General features: G+C 35.8%; 1 protein-coding gene across 1 annotated transcript; it reads right to left on the bottom strand.

Annotated features, from left to right (window-relative positions):
• Nucleotides 1-6,180: 6,180 nt before the first annotated feature.
• Nucleotides 6,181-21,089, bottom strand: CDC45 (cell division cycle 45). Its single transcript, XM_075041577.1, has 19 exons — nucleotides 20,990-21,089; nucleotides 19,660-19,719; nucleotides 19,269-19,361; nucleotides 18,684-18,821; nucleotides 17,928-18,071; nucleotides 16,712-16,767; nucleotides 16,087-16,135; nucleotides 15,216-15,277; nucleotides 14,770-14,820; nucleotides 13,892-14,011; nucleotides 13,367-13,498; nucleotides 12,214-12,312; nucleotides 11,803-11,964; nucleotides 11,466-11,604; nucleotides 11,017-11,100; nucleotides 9,724-9,842; nucleotides 9,226-9,302; nucleotides 8,404-8,470; nucleotides 6,181-7,250 (listed from the first exon to the last, which is right to left on the bottom strand). The coding sequence occupies exons 1-18, from the start codon at nucleotides 21,038-21,040 to the stop codon at nucleotides 8,406-8,408; spliced, it is 1,701 nt and encodes a 566-aa protein (XP_074897678.1). The 5' UTR covers nucleotides 21,041-21,089; the 3' UTR covers nucleotides 6,181-7,250; nucleotides 8,404-8,405.
• Between the last annotated feature and the right edge of the window lie 157 nt (nucleotides 21,090-21,246).

The raw sequence follows: 21,246 nt of genomic DNA on the forward strand, positions 1-21,246 counted from the left end.
TTCATCCAGTTAAAAAGACAGCATCTCTTTCTGTAAGGGAGCATTACCTTTTTGCAAGGGCCAAGAAGGTATCATCTCAATTAAAACTGGTTTTGAAAAGACAAAAGACTTGGAACATCACAGTACTTGTCTAATGCAGGTAACCTAGTTAACATCAAGGAATACCCAGAGAAGTCATCTACAGTTTCTAAACAAGTGGCAGAGACTTCAGAGAGGAATGTTGTTGAACTGGGGAATACAAAAAACCCCAGATCTCTTAATAAAATAAACCTAGATCCAGCACTGGAAGGAACTATGCTATGATATGGCTTGCATATACATTTTACCTTAGTTTAGTTAATGATGTATGATTAGGCTGCCCACAAATTCCTATATGGAAGATCTCTAGAGAGAGAGCTTGATTTTAATTCTAATTTAGGGATGTCTTCTGAGCCTTCAAGCTCATTGAGAATAGCATGCAGCAGCAACTCTGCTAAATGCTTGTTTCTGGTAACAAATCACTAGACAACCCTTCATCTCTCATTATTTATATCTTAATATATTGTCCAGATACATGACTCAGTAACAGGTAGCAAGTCAAAGTAAGGGTAGCTACCCAGCAGGCACAACTGCCTTGAGGGGGCAGAGGAAATAAAAATTATTCTATCACACAACAGCAGTGACTGGGAAACCTACATTCTGTGCTCTGTCAGACACGGGACTGTCACGAACTTGCATATAACTGAGTAAAAGATCTCTTGCCTACTTTGAATGTGTCTGACATTTGTCTTGCTTCTCTAATTCTGCCACCTTCTGAATGACAAAAATCAAAACTCAAATGCTTGAAGAGAATGGGAGTCCAATCTGAAATAAAAGCTCACATAATTTTCTTTCTCTAGTGAATGTTTTGTAATATTTCCTGCTAAGAAAGTGTTTATAACCCAAATGCTTGTGCATAAAGGTGGCACTGTACTTTACAGCTCCACTCTGGGCAGCATTTTTTCCTTAGTCCTTGAATCTGATCCAAAGGGAACTTCCAGTACCACCTTGAAGCCAACAATGGTACATGAGAGCCAAGAGGGACTTCAATTTTTCCATTTAAAGAAACAAACATTTCACTTTCTTTCCCTCTGACAAGCCAGACTTACAAAGTAACTTTCAGAGGAATGTTTTCAAGAATATTCCTTCTATGAGGGAATCAAAACCATCGTGACTGACACATGTACACATAGAATCAACAATCAAATGATGATGTTCTTGTTTACTGTCCTTAGAACAGTCCTGAGTGTTCTACATTTTGTTTCTTCCTCTGTTGTGATACTCTATTGATTACTCCGCTTCCCTTTTAGTAAATACTGTTCTCTACTACTCTTATCTTTGCAAGTTAGCATACCTTGAGTGGCCAATTCAACTCAACAAAGCCATCTTCAAAGAACTCCTGTACAAAAGAGACTGATTTTAAAACTTCCCTTTTTCAGACCTTAAAACTGGGGTACTTCAGGCTAGTGATAAGAGTGATCTCTCCTAGAAAGAGTTAATATATTATTTCTCTTGTATTTATGTACAACTGAGGACTGGAAATGCTGTCCTGAAAATGGGAGTGGAAAAAGTGAAACTGAAGTATGAAAGATGTCTTGAAATATTTCAGAGTTAGTTTTCCCTTTGTAGTCTAAGACATTGAGATCACAGATTCTAAACATGACAATTCTAAGGTACTTTCCTCCCCACCCCCATTTAATGACTTCTTTCCACAGGAAACCTCATAACTGTAGAAGAACAAATAAATACCTTTGTAATAACACTTTTGATTGGAAAATTTCAGAAAACAAGATAGATTAAACCTTGCTGTATATTACTACCTTTCACTTTCAAAACAAATGGCAGAATGCAATGTACGAACTCAAGATTTCCAGCACTTCTATTATGCTTCCCAGGACTTGTCTACTTACAGTTCTGGTCCCATTGAATTCCACTTGTCAGGAAAGGAGTTGCTTATACTCTCTCTAGTGTACATTGGATTTTACTAAACAAAGTTCTGAATAGCTTGTGGGAGAGCTGTTAAGACTGCAATGGCTCTTCCAGATCCTGTCACGTTTAAAAGTGATGATTGCTATCTACCAACATAGACTCAAATTGATGACAGAACAGATAAAAACATCATACTCTGAAATATCTCTGATTTACTGCTTCTGCCATAAAAGCAGCAGGCTCTAAGAGAGTAGTCAGGGTGATTAATGGGAAGAAATAGCAGATACTGTAGCTAAATTTGATATGGATCATGAACTCGAGCCCATACTGTCATAGTATCAACCATATTTTCATATAAGTACCAAAGCATAAAAGACAGTCTGAGGATACACATACATAGTAGTCTAGATCAAGGCAAAACCCCCTAATATCTCCAAATATTCAACCCAGGAATATTTTCTCTCCTTCATTTAACAAGTTTTACAATAGCAAGTAAAAATAGTTAATATTTGCAAAAGAATTTGCTTAGAAATCATTGTAGAGACTTTAACTTCCATTAACAAGAACAGCAAAAATATAAACAATAATCTTCCCCCAAAAATTCAGTTCTAAACTTGTAAACAGAGTTTATTAATTTTTATTTTACCATTAAGCTCTTTCACTGGTTTTGCCACCTTATGTTACCAAATGATCAGAATTTATTCTTCTTTCCATCCACTTATGCACCATTCAGTGATGCAGAGTCTTGATTTTTTTTTTTTTCTTATATTTTTTTCCTTACTACCAGTTTTTCAGTGCAGCAGACTAATTATGCTCTTGCTTCGACTTGGAAAAATAACCACCAGTAAACAGATTACTTTCTGTATTTATAAGTGTAAAGTGATTCATATGGCAAAAAACCAACAATAATTTGGACCATTACAGTCACGACAGATACTGGTGTTACACCAGCTAGATCAATTAAATTATCTGATAGGTACACAGTAGCTATCAAAAGGGTAAAATGAATGTTAAGAATTATTAAATAGAGGGACAGAGAAAAGTCAACATTATTATACTGTTCCATAGACTTGTGCACCCACACCTTGAATATTGTGTCCAGTTTTTGTTCTCCCTTGTCTGAGAATGACTTGGAGAAGAGCAACAACAGTCATCAAGATACAGAACAGCTCCTGTAAATGGAAAAATTAGGCTGCAATTCTTCAGACTGGGAAGAAATGACTGTGGGGAATATAAAAAAGGTTTACAAAATGATGAATACACAGAAGGGTAGGGACTACAGAGCATCATACAAGCTAGCAATTGGCAAGTTGAAAAAAATACTAAAAAAAGTTGTAGTTTTTCATACAATATCTAGCTAGGTTGCAGATCTACTCAATACAGAATATTGCACAGGCTAGAATTTTACAATGATTCAGGAGGAAGTTATCCAGGTTCACAGATGGCTACTGACAAGTTACCAAATACACAGAAACCACACCTCGTTCAGGATGTCCTTGAGTACAAGGACTGGGAGAGTATCTGTGTTTGTATCTGGAAGGAAGCATCATATGCAATCGCTTTGTTTCTATATTCTTCCCTAGCACCTGTTTTTGACATTATAGAGGTCAAGATACTGATTAAATGGCCCATTGGTCTCCCCCCACGGCTATTATTACTACGCTTAAAGTGGCGTAGACCCAGTAGCTCATTCATACAAGAAAGTTGTAGTATTTTTTCATTTTTTTCATAAGAGAAACAGTAAAGGAAGTAAGAATTAATTCTTACCCACTGCAACCTTGATGTTGGTAAGTACAAGGCTATTAAGTCACTATAGTTCTTCTGGGAAAAGGGATTCACTTTAATTCCAATCAAATGAGGTCCTTACTGTGCAATTTCAATTATGTCCAAATTTATCACCCCAGAAAGAAAATGGCCATGAATCACTGTGCAGGAATGGTATAAATTTAGTCAGCTTGTTCAGCTACTTCAGTACTTTGGTTTTCAAGGATTTTCATTATTTTATTTTCTTATAAAAACTAAAACATTTTAAAGGATTTGTTTCATACTTTTATTTTTCTCTAAAACAGATTAGCAGCAGCAGAAATTTAAAGAGCTCATTACGAGGCTACTATTACAGCAAGCAAACACAGTGGAAGAAAAAGAGTTACTGCAGCTCAAATATAATCCTTAGGGAATGTTTCTATTTGTATTCAGACATAGTTAGATGGAATGTCACCATACATCTAAGAGGTTAAGCCGATTTTTTTAGTGCTCTAACTATTTATTTAAAAATTACTTGTTAGAGCCACATTTTCTGTTTGGGCAAATAAATGAAAAGCATAATAATCTCCTCACAAAGAGATGTCAAGAGTTCTTGGCATGGAGTCTCTGTCCAACACTTAACTGTAAGAAGTGACCATTTTAACTAACCTACAGAAAAGTTTCAATGAGCCATTCAAACCACCAATTTGCTGCTGCTGAATTGAGCTGGTTTTATGTCTACACACTGGGGACTCCACAATTTTGGATCTTCCCATACAATGATTCTGCAAGTAATAGTAATGTATTAATCAACAAACTCTAGCACAGAATAAACTACATAAGGAGTATCTGATAACTATTTTACATATCGTAAAATGTTGACATGCAAGTTTTATCTATTGGCAGAGACTTCTTCAGGTTTCCACATAGATTTAGTAACTTTTCTACATAGCATTCAGCATTCCTGACTGATTTTGGGCCACATTTGGATGGCCTTGGGATCAGTTCAACAGCTGATCAATTCTAAAATTTGCAAAAGCATTCTTGGCACCTCCAGTAGATCTTGGGAAAACTAGAACCTTAAACCCGTCCCCCCCCAAACCAAAAAGCAATAAAAGAGGGACAAGGAAAACTTTTTCTCCATGTAATAGATCCACAGCTTCAAGCTTACACATCTGTTTGGAGGTTAAAGAACCTGCCAGTAAAGCAATTACCAACACATCCCAGCATAAAAACTAGCTCCCGCTTCTCATCCTCCCAGCACGACCAAATATGCTTAAGCTAAAGGGTGCATATGCCTGAGAATTTGTCCATTTTTCAAGACATGACAAGTCACCTACTAAAACACACAAACACTTCCCCCCCCGCCAACTTCCTTCTTCATGCCCTGAAAGTGGAATGGAGTAAAAACATGAAGTTCCAGGAGAGTGACAGGGGATACAACAGCAATAAGAGAATTGATGAGATGAGACAAAGGGGTTCACACAGAACTTCTACTGAGAGGATGGAGGAAAAAAAACAGGAAAACAAAGAGCCCAAACAAGAAGATAAAGGTAATAGCTTGCTAAGGTACCCATCAAAACTATTCCAGGTATTTAAAACATAGCACTAAGTAAACCAAGATATTACATGCCCATGCTTTTTGATGCCTTCCTCACATTTCTTTTTCCCTGTCTAAAGGTTTTGTACAGGGAGAAAATGAGGAATTTAGTTGTTTGTTTAGGATTTCCTGATAGATGTCCACTGAATCATGAGTCAGAGATCCTGAATGTACAAGACCTCTTATGCATTTACTGAGCAAGCAGACTGTGCAAGTAAAAACTCAAATTTTACACAGCACATACTATTCATTCCATGTACATGAAGGTGGTCTCACACATTGAAGCACATTGTATTTACTGCTGCACATACTCATGTTTTCCTCTCATATTACACTAGAAGCATGAAAGCCCTAAATATATGATATGGCTGAACTAAAGTTACAGTCATTTCGCACTGTGGAAAAAGGCAGTAATTCTTTTGTGACAGATAAGTTTAAGATAAATTTAAGAAATTCACTTAATCTACTCAGCAGTTTGCAACTGAAAGATAAAGTGAAAACATTTAGAAGTGTGCTTAAGTGTCACATAGACTCCTAACTTTTACATTGTAATCATGGCTTGGCACTGCTATTGGTATTCAAAAACCAACATAAACTTCTGTGTTTCCATTGCCAGAGACTTAAAGCACAGTAATCTGCTACAGAAATGTAATAAAATTACTGTATGCTGTGTACAGGCAAACCCCAGGGTATGCTGGTAAGGGGAATATCATTTATTGCCAATACTACCTAGTAAACATGCAAAACCAAAAGGTGGCAGGCATTATGTTTTATCTTAGGAAGCACAATTTTTTGGCCATCGCAGCTTGGCACAGGGATTTTACTCAGATAAGATGACAACATTTAAAAAATAACTTACTTTTTTTTTTGAATAAAAATACATAGTTTAATTAGCTTTCTGTTCGGTACATTTAAATCACATTTAATATTAAATTAACCTGTATTAAAAATCTGTACAAAGTATGATGTAATGATATATAACCTTTACATATTAATTATAATACATGAAAACATTGAAGTCACATAGAATTCAAGGAAACACTGTAAGAAGAAAAGAATTCCAAACATACACATATACATACCCACCCAATACACAGCAGGTTAAGTCTAACAAGCCATACCATTTCATATGACCAAAGTGAAATGAAATCTCTGTTATGGAACAGGATTGAGCTAGTCTGTCAATATTCATAATGCTACAGTCTACACATAATTATCATAGTATTTTAGGCTCTTTCCAAGAAAATTATTCCCAAAGCCAAGCTACAAGTGACAATACAGCATCACAATCCATGACTAAAAATGCTTTACTGACATCGGAATTTTTCATTCGATATTTGGCGGTTACTCAGTACTTGGATTTTAAAAGCCCTAAAGTCTTAAAACTTGGCTCACAAAACAGTTACTTCAATTAAAGTACAAGACCTCAACCTGACAGTACTAAAAACCAGTTTCAACATTCTAAAAATTCAAGGACAGTTTCAAAAAGTTTCTTACAAAAAAAAAAACCAAAAAAACAACAAACAAACAAAAGAAAAACATTCAAGACAATTTTAAAGGAACATTTGAATGGTAATATAATAGTAATATAAATATGGAACTTCTTAAAAACCTATTTTTTTGTTATTAGCCAACAACTAAACATCACAGGAGCATGTCTACTAATAGAAGCAGGTTTGACAAATAGAAGTCTGATTTGCAAATACTCCTAGTTGACACCTTTTGCCATTACGAGGATGGGATGTTTACAAAGAAGCAGCATTCAATATCTGTGTGCTAAGGTTAAAATCCTTTTTACCTCCCAAGAGGCATAAAAACAAACAGTCCAGGCCGGTACCAGTACATTTAAGGTAAAGCAAGACGATACATCACAATTGGAGCACCATGAGCTTTGGAACATCCAAAATAATTTCAGAGCATCTGATCCTCAGCTTCCAGCACAAGGAGCCAAAAAGCACCACTGTGTAATAAGGACAGAAGACAAACTGAAACAATCAGTAGTCAGAGTGTAAAGAAAGAAACAAACAGATGTAGAAATCTTGGAAGCCATGCATGACTATGCTGTCTAACGAACAACAATTGCAGTCATTGACCCACTGCTTCAAAAACTTTTGAGTAAATGGAAGAAGAAATTACAGCTTTGGCACCCACTGAAAAAAGGTAAGTCATATTGTCACTTGGCTAGGACTACCAACATTCACAGACTGTTGCCAAAGTCTTCACCTTACTCCTTTGCTTTTTTATATATACCATAAAGATAATCTTGTGAGATTACTTCACACGTTAATACTAAAGACCAAATCTTTATGTAGGCATGAAAAAGCCATGAAGTATTTTATATACTTTCAAACAGTCTTACAGGTTGTCTGAACAGACTTTACAAAACAATTTAGAGTTTGGCTGCTTCTCTGGTAGGAAGCAAGCTATCCCCACCCATCACTGCAGAATAGACACACACAGAGGCCAATGAAAATAGTTCATAACTGAAAAGCAGGGAATATTTGAAGACAATTGCAACAATTTAAGTCTCAAACTACAGTAGAATCTGGTTTGCCCTAAAGTAGCTTTAAAACAGACTTTGAACTAGCATGAAGCTAATAGTCACAACTACAGTCTTATATCCCCGTCTTTATTCCAGATGAAAACTACACACTAATATAGGTTACAACCTTAACACTGTGAAAGAAAAATGCAAATTCTACATTAACAAAGCCAAGAATGGCACTGCTATGGCCAAAATTCCATTGTGAGCTCAAACAAGCCATCATAATTAAAAGTCGGTAACAGAGTATAAACTACAATTAGCTAATATCTCCATTTCTCTCAAAACACAAACAGCTGCTCCTTTTCCAGCCAAAGTTAAAAAGCCACAAGCTAAGAACAATGGAAGAAAAGCTTAAGGATGACAAAACTTAAATAAATCTCTTGAGAAAAAAAAAATCTAGTAAGATGCAGACAATGTACAAGCAAAAAGAAAAACAATTGTCTTTGTAAGAAACTTATCTTCAATTTATATTTTCACTAGAAGTTGTAACGTTTTCTTAGAACATTCTACAGATACTAACAGGTCACTAACTTGATTTGTAATTAATTTTTTAATTAATCCTCCTTACCATTAGGACAAGAGAGAAATAAGTGCATCCAGAAATTTGCTCCGGTCTTCTGTTTTCAGTTCAATTACTAAAATATGAAATACTTTATTACAGGATGCAAATTACTGAAGGATATACTAGATGTCACCCTTGAAGAATAATACTTCTAAGTATACTTATTTACATTCTTAATCAACTTTAAGAAGGAAAAAAAGAAACTATTTGGGTAAAATATAAAACACATTGTTTATTCTGCTCTTAGCTTTCAGCAAACTCTGATTTCTAGGTACTCTCTAGATGATATAGCAGCCATTTTTTAAATCTAGGACTGTTTCTGTATATGTTCAACATGCATACATAAGTATGTATTGTTAAAAATTGCCTCTTTTGTAAGCATGTACAAAGATAGGCAAATCTCGTTCCATAAGCATCTCATTTTTCAAACAGACAATAAAAAAATGCATCCCAACGTCAATACCATGCTTGGTTTGGCTGCTAAATATAAGAAGCCTCCTGGATAACCTCACAGATTTTAAACTTAAGTGCAGAAAATCATTACTCCATGCAAAATGTAGATTGTATCAGAAAAGATATGCAGGCCTCTGCTTAGTAGTTTATCATTTCTGCACAAGACAGCAATTAGAAAAAAGGCTGACAAATAATGTAGCTTGTGTTTATACTAGATTCAGGAACAGCGTATCACATACACACCGTTGATGTTTGCATCTAAGGCGTACACAAACGAGTATATTGTCTACAGCCATGCTTTATGGAGGCTGCGTAAACACTGACCCCTAAAGGACTCTTTGGTGAATGAAATAAGTGATAGGCAGCGTTACTCACTTGACATGTCAAAATGGTTGTGTAAAGTCCTAGAATTGGTACTGTCTGCAGCTTTCTCAAATGCTCTTCCAAAAAAGCTAGAAAATTAACAGAAATACAAATGAGCATTACAGAAAAGGATATATTTACTAAGGTAGAAGTATGGAACTTTTTCCTTGCTGAGAGTTGAAAATGTCTTCCAGATGTTTTTCATGTGCCATGTATTCAACATACACATCACTTACTCAAATGCAAAAACCTTAACATTGCAAGCTTTAAGAAATCAGGTCATGGGTCATATAGTGAACTATTTCCCTCTTTTTAAGATAAAGGAATAGTTAAGAGGGAGGGAAAAACAAAACTTGCAAGGAAGCTGTGGAACATCTGTATCCTCTCTCAAAGTATCTCATGGATACCATATGCAAAAAGCATGTTTTTAAACACTTTTTTATATTTGCTTCAGAGACAGGAAAAGTCTATAGATAACCTTTAGTAAGGACTTTTAAACAATATACTCACTTCTTTTTGTCAGAGCTTTCTGTCTCTGGAGGAATCCCCACCATGATCACAGTTCCCTGTTCAACATCCATTGGTGCAGCCATTATCAGTGGCAGCAGTTTACAACGCTTGTTTTTTGTCTGGAAGTCAGAAAGCCTCTTTGTTAGACAAAACTTAGGAAACAATTCAGTTTCAGCTCTCCATGTGAGATAGCATTGCAAATATTCATCTACAGATACAGCTATAACACAGTTCAATGGAATCCCCTTCTTTCTTACAGTAAAAGACACTTTAAGGACCAATAGAAATTTCAGTTCTTCTCAAATCTTGCATTCCATTTTAACACAGAAATGATGTAGACAGACAAGATACGACTCTACAGTAAAGAAAAAAGCTCTTAAAAAAGAACTGCAGGTATGGGTATCTAAAAACTTGGACTGGGCTTAATTTTCTGCAATAATCATTTTACATTGAAATACAACAGATAAAACATTGACAAATACAGTCTTCACTAGCAATTATTTTCCAGTCATATTGTTTTACAGCACTAAGCTGTAACTTTAACAAATTTTGTAATTTAATTAAATTCAAAAATAATTATGGAGATTTTAACATTTTTAGACACTTAGGTAAAAGAAGCAGAAGTTTGTTTCAAGTGTTCTATTCTTAAGGCAAATGTTTTGCAGTGAGTTTTAAAAATGCTGTCCTGCTCCTAGTGGCAGATGAGTTATTCCCCATGTTTAACTTCCAAAATGAGGACAGAGAGATGCAATCTGACAAGGATGGACCATGATAAGTTTCATTTACAAATTAATTAGTGTTCACTGTGAGGACAGTTCTCAATCTTAAAACCTCATTTTTATCTTAATTGTGTAACTAATAGCTCAAAAGATAAATGCAATTTAATTTCAGTTACATTAGTTGTAAAGATCAGAGAATTTTATTTAAACAGGCACAAAAATCTTTAAATAACAACTACAAGTCCTGCAATATTGTTGGGTTTTTTTTCTGTCAGGTTAACTTTTCAAAGTACATATTTAGTGATATGCTCCCTCAAAACTTATAAAACTACACAAAGATTTTGGATTGTAAGTATCTTATTAATGAAAACCCTTTCTAATGCTACAAAGTCTCCCAGGCAGATCTCTTTCCTAGAGCAGCATTCACAGATGTGCTATTATCCAACCAATTAGCAGAAAAACATTATTAAGATTTCCACATAATTTTTTAAATAATCAGCTGCAAGTATCCAACAGAACAATAACTACTATGCAGGCCAGAAGTTAGTTAGTCAAAAGCTTTTGATTTACTTACAGAGCAAACAAAAGATTTGAGTAAGTATTTACTAAGCAGGCACAGAGACACTGGTTTGGAAAACAGTTTCACGTCTGGCGTGCCCTAGAAAAAGAAAAATTATTTCAATTACAATCCAAGATTATTCTTCTGTTTACTTAATTTTAGTATCTACTGACAAGCCTAGAAGTTTTGTGTGGCTCAAAGAACACTAACAAGAACCTTTACAATACAGGAGTTTAAGCTCACCCACTTGACTTTGAAATTAAGCCTTCCCCCCTTTAAAATGGCTGATTCTTCCTTTGGGAAGTTCAGAGTAGACATCAATTTTGACCCATCAGAGGACAGCTCAGTATAGATAAATAGGTTCTTTCTGACAGAGTCATTCTTATTGAGCCAAGCAGTTAGGAAAACAGTGTTCTTAAATTATGATATAGCCAAATGAGACGGCCAAAAACTAGAATTCTGACCTCCATGAGAGAGCAATAGAGAAAAGGCCCCTGAGAAATTACAAGGTTGGTGCAAATACAGCTGGCTACTGTCTGCTGAATGGCACGTAACTGCTTTTTGGCTAGGTCCAGTCCTTGGTGCAGTTTGTCCAGGTTACCCCTGCAACAGAAAGAACAAAAATAGATACTTTCATTAAAAAAATAGAGCTTTTCACACAAAAGCAAGATCTAAACACTATTCACAGGGATATTTTGATTTTTCTTCAATGGCTTATGCAGCATCAATGCATATTTTAGATATGTAACCCATGTTGCCCAAATAAACTTGTAAAAGAATGAAGAGACATATTTTCAGTACCTGGAGAGACTGTCCAAAGCTTTAATGAAATTTGTTGTTTCAGGCCCCTCTTTCTCTATATTCTCCATGAGAGAAGCTGTTGCATAAACTATGTCACTTGCTGAGAACTTGTTCTTAAAGCCAAAGTGAATGCTGAAGGTCTGAACTCTTAAATCTTTCATTCTGCAAAATGAAATAAAACCAGTAAAGGTTATTAACATTATCAACATTGACCAGCAATCTCCTCAGTATGTTAATGTTAAGAACATGAAGACAAATTATACCCTAACATTTGCAACAAGCCTAGTATTACTTTGTCAATTTAAAACACATGTTTTTTAAAACAAGATGTTACGTGCTTTTCATACAGAAATATCTGAACTTAATTGAAAAGTATTTTCAGATAAAGTATTTGTATTTAAAACAATTTACCCAAACTTGTTTGCAGATTCTTCAATCATTTCCCTAAGATTTTCTTTCAAAGACATGTCCATGGAATTAAACTTCTGTTTCACTTGCTTCAAAGGCAAACTAAAAGCAGAAGGAAAAAAATACATTGACAGGTATTCCAGAAGAAACAAATATTTTGCCTTCCTTTCATAAGGCTTTCTTAATATTAGATAATTTAGCAAGTTGAGTCTAACTAAGCTTGTTTGCATTCTTTTTTCTTTAGTCATTGAAGAGTAGATGTGAGAAAATGTAGGTTACTTACTAATCTACTTTTCCATAAAGGCATACAGCTGAATTATTGCTCATACACCAAGACACAAGTTGTGTAACCTAACTCAAAGAGACACTGCAACCTACTCAGAGCCACACGCTCATATTTAAAAACAAACAAGTTGAGTACTCAAGCTATATTATCAACATTTTAGAGTCACAGAATAGTTTGGGTTGGAAGGGGCCTTAAAGATAGATCATCTAGTTCCAACCCTCCTGCCTTTGCCAGGGACACCTTCCGCTAGACCAGGTTGCTCAAAGCCCCATCCAACCCAGCCTTGAACACTGCCAGGGATGGGGCATCCACAACTTCTCTGAGCAACCTGTGCCAGTGCCTCACCACCCTCACAGTGAAGAATTTCTTCCTAATATCTAATCTAAATCTACCCTCTTTCAGTTTAAAGCTGTTACCCCTCATCCTATCCCTACACTCCCTTTTAAAGGGTCCCTCCCCATCTTTCCTGCAGGCCCCCTTTAGGTACTGGAAGGCTGCTATAAGGTCTCCCTGGAGCCTTCTCTTCTCCAGGCTCAACAACCCCAACTCTCTCTCCTCCTAGGGGAGGTGCTCCAGTCCCCTCATTGTCTTCGTGGCCCTCCTCTGGACTCACTCCAACAGGTCCATGTCTTATTTTGGGGGCCCCAGAGCTGAACACAGTATTCCAGATGGGGTGTCACCAGAGCGGAGGGGGGAGAATCACCTCCCTCGACCTGCTAGCCACACTTCTTTTGATGCAGCCCAGGATGCGACTGGCTTATCAGCCACATTGCTGGCTGATATTTAGTTTTTCATCCACTAATACCCCCAAGTCCTTCTCCTCACTTTCCCATAATTAATTGAAAAAAGACCCAGATTTTTATAACTCACCCCATGTCTGCCAAAAACTCCTGGAGCCTCTTCTGCCCTTGTACGGACCAAAGCTTAAGGCTAGCAGAGGTATATGAAGTGTTACAGAGACTTTCATATAGAGACCAGTGCTGATAAAGTGCCAGGCGCAGACTGAACATGAATTATGGCAAATAATTACAAACGCATGTATTGTTTGAAGTTACAAACAGTAACAAGACTCCACAACTAGTAGGTAAGTCTTCAGTTGCCCTTATATATTGCATCTCCATGCTACATAAGATAAGTAGAAGCTGCAGGTGCACATAATACAAGACAAGCAACATTGACTTGCAACTAATTCTGAAAGGTTAAGCTGAACTGAAGCTACACGAATTGTTGAAAGAGGGATTCATGTTCAACAAAACATTCAAATTTCCTTTTCTTTTAATTCTGTTCTCAGCAGCAGAGATGGTCCTGTGATTTTTTTTTTTCCCTAGATAAAAACTCAACTGGGGTTCACCAAGTGGGTAGGGTTCATTTTCCCCAGATCTTATGCAAGGATACTCATATTCAAATGCTATACGCATGCAATCAATTGACAGAGAATTTTCTTCATCCTCGTTGCGGTGGTTATGGCGAGACACATGACGCTGTAGGATTCCAATATCAGTCACATACTTCATCCTTGAACAAAAACAAGTTTGTCACTTCACTTTCTTCCTGTCTATTTTTGTTCTTGATTATAAGAACACAAAAATTTTTCTTAAAGTTCACACACTGGCCAGTCAGCAGCGTGAAAATTGTAGATACATCTTTAAAAAAACCCAACTTGTTAAATAATGTTCTTTCAATATTCAGCCATACACCCAGGCAATTAAAGCTAAAATATAACCAATACAGAGACAGATAGACTGACCAATGAAATTAGGTACTTATTACATTTATCTCCTTAAAAACATCAGAGGGTATCTAGTGGGAAATAAGAAACAAGGAAAAAAAAAAAAAGGAGAAAAGAAGAAAATCTGAAACTCATTAACTAAAACTGCAAAGGAAGCTGGAGAATACAGAACGTACAAAATCTTTTTCTTTTAATAAAACTGTATCAAGTTCATATTTACATAAACTACTATTAAACACCATTTCTTCCTGGATCAGAAGTTATTTGTTTTATAAGTTTGTGAAAAATAAAGGTAGTTTAAATATTCTAAGTAGTGGAAAAGGAAAATACTTTTTTTTTTTTCTGATATCTATTCCTTTTTTTGGAAGACATTGGATCACATTCAGTCATTAAGATATTTAATGTCACTGTTTACTAATTATCTTATGTTATATTAATTCCCATATGTTTCCTGATCTCTATTAATTGCTATTAGTTACTCCTGAAAAAAACTTTAAAAAGATTAATTAAAAAAAAAAAAGGTAAATTTAAAAATCTTTCTTACTGAGTGATTTTATCCTGGACCCATTGATCTGTTAGGCCAACAATAGCCCACCTAAAATTGGGGGGGAGAAAAAGAAAAGAAAAAAAAAGTTAAAACAAAAAAATATTCCAGTACAGTATATTATATTTAACCCTCTTAAATATGTAACAGAACAAGTCAGAAACACTGTTTACCAACTGTACATAGAAGTTAATAACAAAGCTCTATACTATTATTCCCTTTTTAGCAGAGATACACATATAGTACCATCCTCCCTTTTTCTATGCAAAATCTATTGGTTGCTTGTAATTAATTTACACAGATGTGTCCTCCAATTCAAGACATACATCCATTCATGAAATAAACTGGAACCTCATACTGAAATCAAACAGCTTTGGGAAATCTTGCCTCTCTTTACTATGGGTTTAAGCTTCTAGCCTCTATGAAAAATGATAATGGCAACATACCACAACATGTCATTCAAGTCTTTAGACATTATCCATGCCAGATCAAACATCACCATCGCAGACTTTATGAGGGAAAAGCAAAAAGACAAGATAAATGAACACAAACCTCTTACTTCATTAAACAAATAGAACAGTTACATTTGCCAAGTACTAGCATGTTACTAAAGCTCTAGAAATCACAGCTGAGTCTGACAGTCTGTCAGTGTCTTATTTTCCAAGACACTAAGTAGAAAGAAAAATATTTTATACAGCTCTGCAAACCTGCGTTATATATAAAGCAGCACTTAACAAAATATAAATAGAATAAGATGAGGCCAAATAACAGAAGGAACATTTTGATGTCCTAAGTGTTGTTTGAAAGCTTTGAAAGGCAAACATGCTCCCTACATGCTAAAGTTTTTTTGTGAGAGTATTTTTTGCATAGATAGATACTTTTGTCAAGAGCTAAAAAGATTACACTACCATAATATTTTTATACCAGCATTAAAGATATCAAACAACAAAAAATGTTAATGGTTCTGGTTTATCATTTTCCCCCACTGTTAACCTTACATTAGCCACTGTGACTCAGTTGGCTGTTGTCTGCCAGTCTACCAGTATTCTTTCTATGATGTATCCAATTCATCAGCAATAAAATTGGATGTACACAACCAGAAAACATTAAACTTCTAAGTCAAACTACTTATATATAAGGTACATCATGTATGTACAACAATAACATACAAAAATAACAAGCTATAATAATATTATTAGAATGCATAGTATTATTAGTTAATTATAACATTGCATTAGATGATTATAACATTGGATATTGTCCAATTACCTTTACATTGGCACCTTGTGTTTTTATTGCAAAAAAGTTTGTACTTACTGAGGTCCCATGGTATTCATATTGCTCATAATCAAAAAGAATTTCTCGTCTAAAAAGGGAAAAAAAACCCCCACATTTGACTAAGTGGTGAACTATAAGCCAGGAATTGTGAAATAATATTTAAATTTCATTTTAGCAATTTAAAAATATTAAACTTGGGCTAGAAATTGTTTTTCTGCAAGACAATTAGGTTTTAGTAGCAATGTGGAAACCACACTGAAACGTACTCATAAAATAAAACGGAAAAATTTATTAAATCATTAGTCCTCAAATCACTTTTTCTTATCTGATTTGTTCCTGCTCATTCCTATTAACAATAGTGGGATTGTAAAGGAAAAAAACAGAATCATAAATTTCACCCTAAGATATACAAGTATACTACAGCTATTTAAAAGTGAAGCAATGCAGCTATTACTACTCTAATTTATAAATTACTGTTTACAACTATCCTCCATTTAAACATTTTTATATAGTAAATATCTCTCTCCACTTTCTGAATAAAGTTAGCACTAAAGCATCTTGCAAACCAAGCAGCATAGTATCATGTTTTTGTATTCTCAACAAGATTTTAATTAAAGAATAAGAGAAAGAAAGAGATACATGCAACATAAAAAAGTTAACACACCTGCGTGCCTCCCATTCTCGTCTTTGTCGCCTTTTCATTGTTCTCTCTATTACATCCTGTAAATTAATTTGGATATTAAAAAGTTAGAAAAAAAAACTCTAGTAGATTAGCACCTACCCAGATACTTTAATGACTAAGTTTTCATTAAAAAGACTCAAAGTCTTCATTAAAAAGAATTATTCCTATTAACAACATCTAATGAGAAAAGTATTAGTATCAAATATTTTTCCAAGGAACACACTTTTATAAAGTTATGCCATCTTTCCCTGCTAGCGTTTATTTAGCTTGTCTTCGCAAATAAGAGCCCCAGTACATTGTATTTTCTAGCAACTAGCAACATTGCATCCTACCATTTTATAATATAAAGATGACACTGGTGAAAAATAAAGATGGGATAATTAGTGAAGCTCAGAAAAAGAGGCACTCACTGTATATTTAAACTCCATAAATAGCACCATCAGCTTGAAAACTCAAAGAAATAAAAATGAACTCTGTGAAATATTCAACAGATTAGAGAATAACTTTTGTGTATACTAGTTATAGATTTTTCCTTTGAATTTCTGGCATCTGCTTTTGCTGAGTTAGTGCCCTTCATAGATTAGGAGGAAAAAATGTACAATGCTAATAGAAAAATAATATGAAATATATATTAAATCTTGAGAATGTCTTTACATTTAATTGTCTCTTAATATTGCTAGCCTCATGCCTTTGCTTCCTTGTATGGTATAAATAGAAAATATGCTACAAATAACACCTGGCAAATTTAATTTTTTGTGTCTACCATAATACACTTTTGTTAGTTTACTGCTACAAAGACAGATAAAATTTATTGCTAAATTATCTGTGACCTTCTATCTTCTCAAACAATTATTAAAAAAAACCCCTCTGTATCTAAATAAGTTGTTTTGCTAGACTGAGAGCACATAATTAGAGACAGATCTCTGCAGTTCACTGATTACACAGAGACAGCATTATGCAAAATCAAGTTCAAAACTTTTTTTTATGTGGAGAAAATATTTCTGTGCAGTTCAGATAAATAAACATTTTGCCTATGTGAAACTCTGCTGGTTGTAGATTATTTTTAAATCCTACACTTGAATTTGTGATCTAATGAAACATAATTTTTAAACTCAAATGTCATTCTTATGATGATGTAAACTATATGTAATAACTGTTTTGTTTTCCTTCTTTTCACAATAAAGTAGCAGAAACACACCTCCTCAAAACGTCTACGTTTCTCTGAAGGTTCTGATGCATCACTTTCATTCTCCGAGTCCTCCTCTTCAACCTCTTCATCTCTGAAGATGTCATCATAAGCAGGAACATCGAGATCATCATCTTGTTTAACTAACAGCTTAATCTAGCAAGAAAAAAAAAGAAGTATTTCAGATAAAGTATCTTATTTAGTGATTAAAAAACATTTCAAATGACAAATGAGAATACTTCAGATAAGAGAAAGTAAAAATTCATTTTGGCTGTGATCAATTCCTGGCATAACAAAAATAATGCTTTTTAATACAAAGACCATACTTGTTTATACAAAATAAGAGTAAAAACCAGTATTCCTTGATTACAGCATTAGCAAGCATAAAAATGATAATTCTTTCAGTAAAGTCATTTGTCAAATAATTTGTGCTTAATTCTCAAATTCTAAGTGTTGCTAGATACCGAGACATTATACACGTTACATTCTGGAGGATGTTTATCCTCCAATTTGTAGTAGTTTTATTTATAGCAACAGGATTAACAGGTGCTTACCACTGACAACTATCATATTAACAGTATATATTTTATTACTGAAAACAGATTTTATTTTTCTGATCATGTACATTATTACTGCAAATATCCATTAATACTGCTTCCTGACCTACTAGCTAACACTGTAAGCAGTTTTGCAAAATGCAGAAAAGCACTACACCATCCACCACCACATCGTGCGAAGATTTTTTTATTATGAACAAAAAGTGTTTACCTGTGTGTCATTGTAAACATTCACTACATTGATAGGTCTGTGGCTGTCACATACAAAAAAAAGAGTGTCTTCTTCAGGCTGCAAGATCTCCAGAAGGTCAACATTGGCACCACAATTAATAAGAACAAAATATTTGAACTGCAAACAAAAGAAAAACAAACAACAAATGCTTTTTGCTTCAATTAGCAGCAAACACGGAAGACTGAAAACACCTTTACAAAACCTCCAAAGCACTCATCATTGCCAAAACTTGTATTTACTTTCTGATATTTGATATTCGATGGAGGAAAAAAATTTGTAAGGCAAAACACCAAATTCAGGGATGCTAGACATCCAATACTACCTTTTATATCTCAAAATGTGTGCAAACTTAATTTGAATCTATCAAAGTTATAGCACATTAGTTTGAGCTGATGTAAAAAGCTTGAAAAGTTTGTTACTGGTATGTTAAAATTTAACCACTGTTTTGAGGTAACCAATAATAATAATTAGTCTGAGAGCTGACACTTCAAGTTGGGGAAAGGGAAGATGTGCATGCCTATATTAGATGAGCTGCAGCTTAAAATATTTCCAGTATTTCTTCACCTGATCTTTATGCTCAAGAAAGGCAGTTTCAAGTTCTTGCCATCCAGATACTGGGACGAGTGTATATTGCACATGATCACATTGAAACAAAGCCTGAAATGAAGCAAATGGCTGTTAGCAAAGGTGAGGGGAAACAACCTCTTCTACAGTGCTATACCAGGTTATAATTCTATTTCATACAAATCTTTATCTTGAAGACATCCCACATGACAAATCTACAGGAACTTTGGGAGTACGACTTACCAGTTTTCAGTGTCATAACTCATGTAAAACATAAGTTACAAAAGCAGATTAAACTTTCACCCTTTCCCCAGTTCAAATCTATTAAAAGGATCCCAGGACATTCTTTTCTTTTACTGTTAGCCTACAGTGATAATGAACAAAGACTTACTTGGAGTATTTTACAAGCACATAATGCGTCAACATCTGAAGCAACAAGAAGAAGAACACGCTGCAAAAATAATGGAATAACAGTATTAAATATATTAACATAGGTGCCAAATCTAATGTGCTGATACATGAAACGCATAGATCACTGTGAGACCAGAAAGTCAGAAATTTAAGTAGAGATCATCATAATCATAAACCAGGATTGCTTCTGAATGGACGCTGCAACCAAAATTAGCCTGTTTGGATTCCTGTAAATATGAACAATAACTCCACATACCTAAAATACATCAGCTGCTTTGAGGAAACGTAATTATTCAGACTCCTATGAACAGCACATAGTTTTCAAGGTTCAAAGGTAGTCAGCTCTACAACTATTTTCATCATGTCTAGAAAAGGCCTAAGTTTTCAGCCTAAGGTTTCATATAGGATCTGAAACAGTTTTGACTAAAGAAAATCTGTAGAAAAACAGGAGAGCAAGGCAACTCTTGAAAAAACAATTGATTTAGGCAAAACAATTTATCTGGTGGGGGTTTGAGGTTTTTTTTTTTGTTGGTTTTTTTTTTTTTTTAGATTTAGCTCATAGTTGGAGAAGTTGAGGGAAATGCTTTCATTTGCATAATCCATAATATAGTTTCGCAGGTAGAAATACTAAAAGACTGTCCAACAAAAGCTTTACCACTGCAGTACTGCAGTATACACATGCAGTCTGAACAAAGTTAAGCAAACTGTGAATTAAAAAAAAAAAAAGTAGACAACCAGACCTGCTACAAGAAAGACTGCAAGAGAAACCTCAAAGAAGACAGAATACAAGATTTAGCGCCTGGGCAAACAACGTCAAAACGGTTAAGAAGCTATAAAGAAAAAAAAAAGATCTAGAGATGTCTTTGTTTAACAACAAAAGATCCACAAGAACACGCAGAGCACTCGCGAGAAAGGAGGCGAACTGTAAGTAAAACCTCTGGCGAGACCTCGTCGCGCTGGCAGCAGCTTTGGCTCGGGTTTCCACAGCCGTAGACAGGCGCGGGAAAGATATTTTTACGCTCCGGGCTGACTGGCTGGCCCGCCGTCCTCAGCGCGGCCCGGGGCGTTACATTCGCCTGGCAGCGGCGCGGGCACCCCCGCTTCCCACACGCCCCACGGCCCCAAGAGGACCAGAGCACCTCAGCCGCCGCAGACTGAGCCGGGGACGCCCCGGCACCGTCCCCGCTCCATGAGGCGGCGGGAACGGCCGCAGCCCCGCGGGGAGCGGCCCGAGGGGAGACAGCTCCGCCCGCCGCCGGGACGCCTGAGGTGACACCACCCCCTCCCCGGTCGCGGCCCGCCGCTCGTACCTGGCTGACAATCACGTCGTAAAACTCTCGGCGGCAGTCGGAGATGAACATGGCGGCAGCGCGAGAGCGGCGGCGAAACGGCGGCAGCCGCGGGCCGCCCCCACTCAAACTGGGCGCCAAATCAGAGCCGCTTCTTATTGGTCTTCTCGTCACGGCGCGCTGGCCAGTGGAAAAGCGGCCGTCCCTCTTTCTCAGAGTGGATTGGACGAGCCGCCCAAGCCATTCCGGGTGCTCGCCAATGGGATTGGTAAAAGGCA

The sequence above is a fragment of the Buteo buteo genome, chromosome 11, assembly GCF_964188355.1.
Source record: "Buteo buteo chromosome 11, bButBut1.hap1.1, whole genome shotgun sequence".
NCBI lineage: Eukaryota > Metazoa > Chordata > Aves > Accipitriformes > Accipitridae > Buteo > Buteo buteo.

Bases quoted from the DNA above. Each gene is read 5' to 3' on its own strand.
- CDC45 (XM_075041577.1), bottom strand. From the start codon at position 21,040: ATGTTCATCTCCGACTGCCGCCGAGAGTTTTACGACGTGATTGTCAGC. The intron at 13,499-13,891 runs GTATCCTTGCAT...ATTCATGTTCAG, and splicing joins CGTATAGCATTTGAATATGA to TCTGCGCCTGGCACTTTATC. The intron at 11,965-12,213 runs GTAAATTGTTTT...TTCATTTTGCAG, and splicing joins GAATCTGCAAACAAGTTTGG to AATGAAAGATTTAAGAGTTC.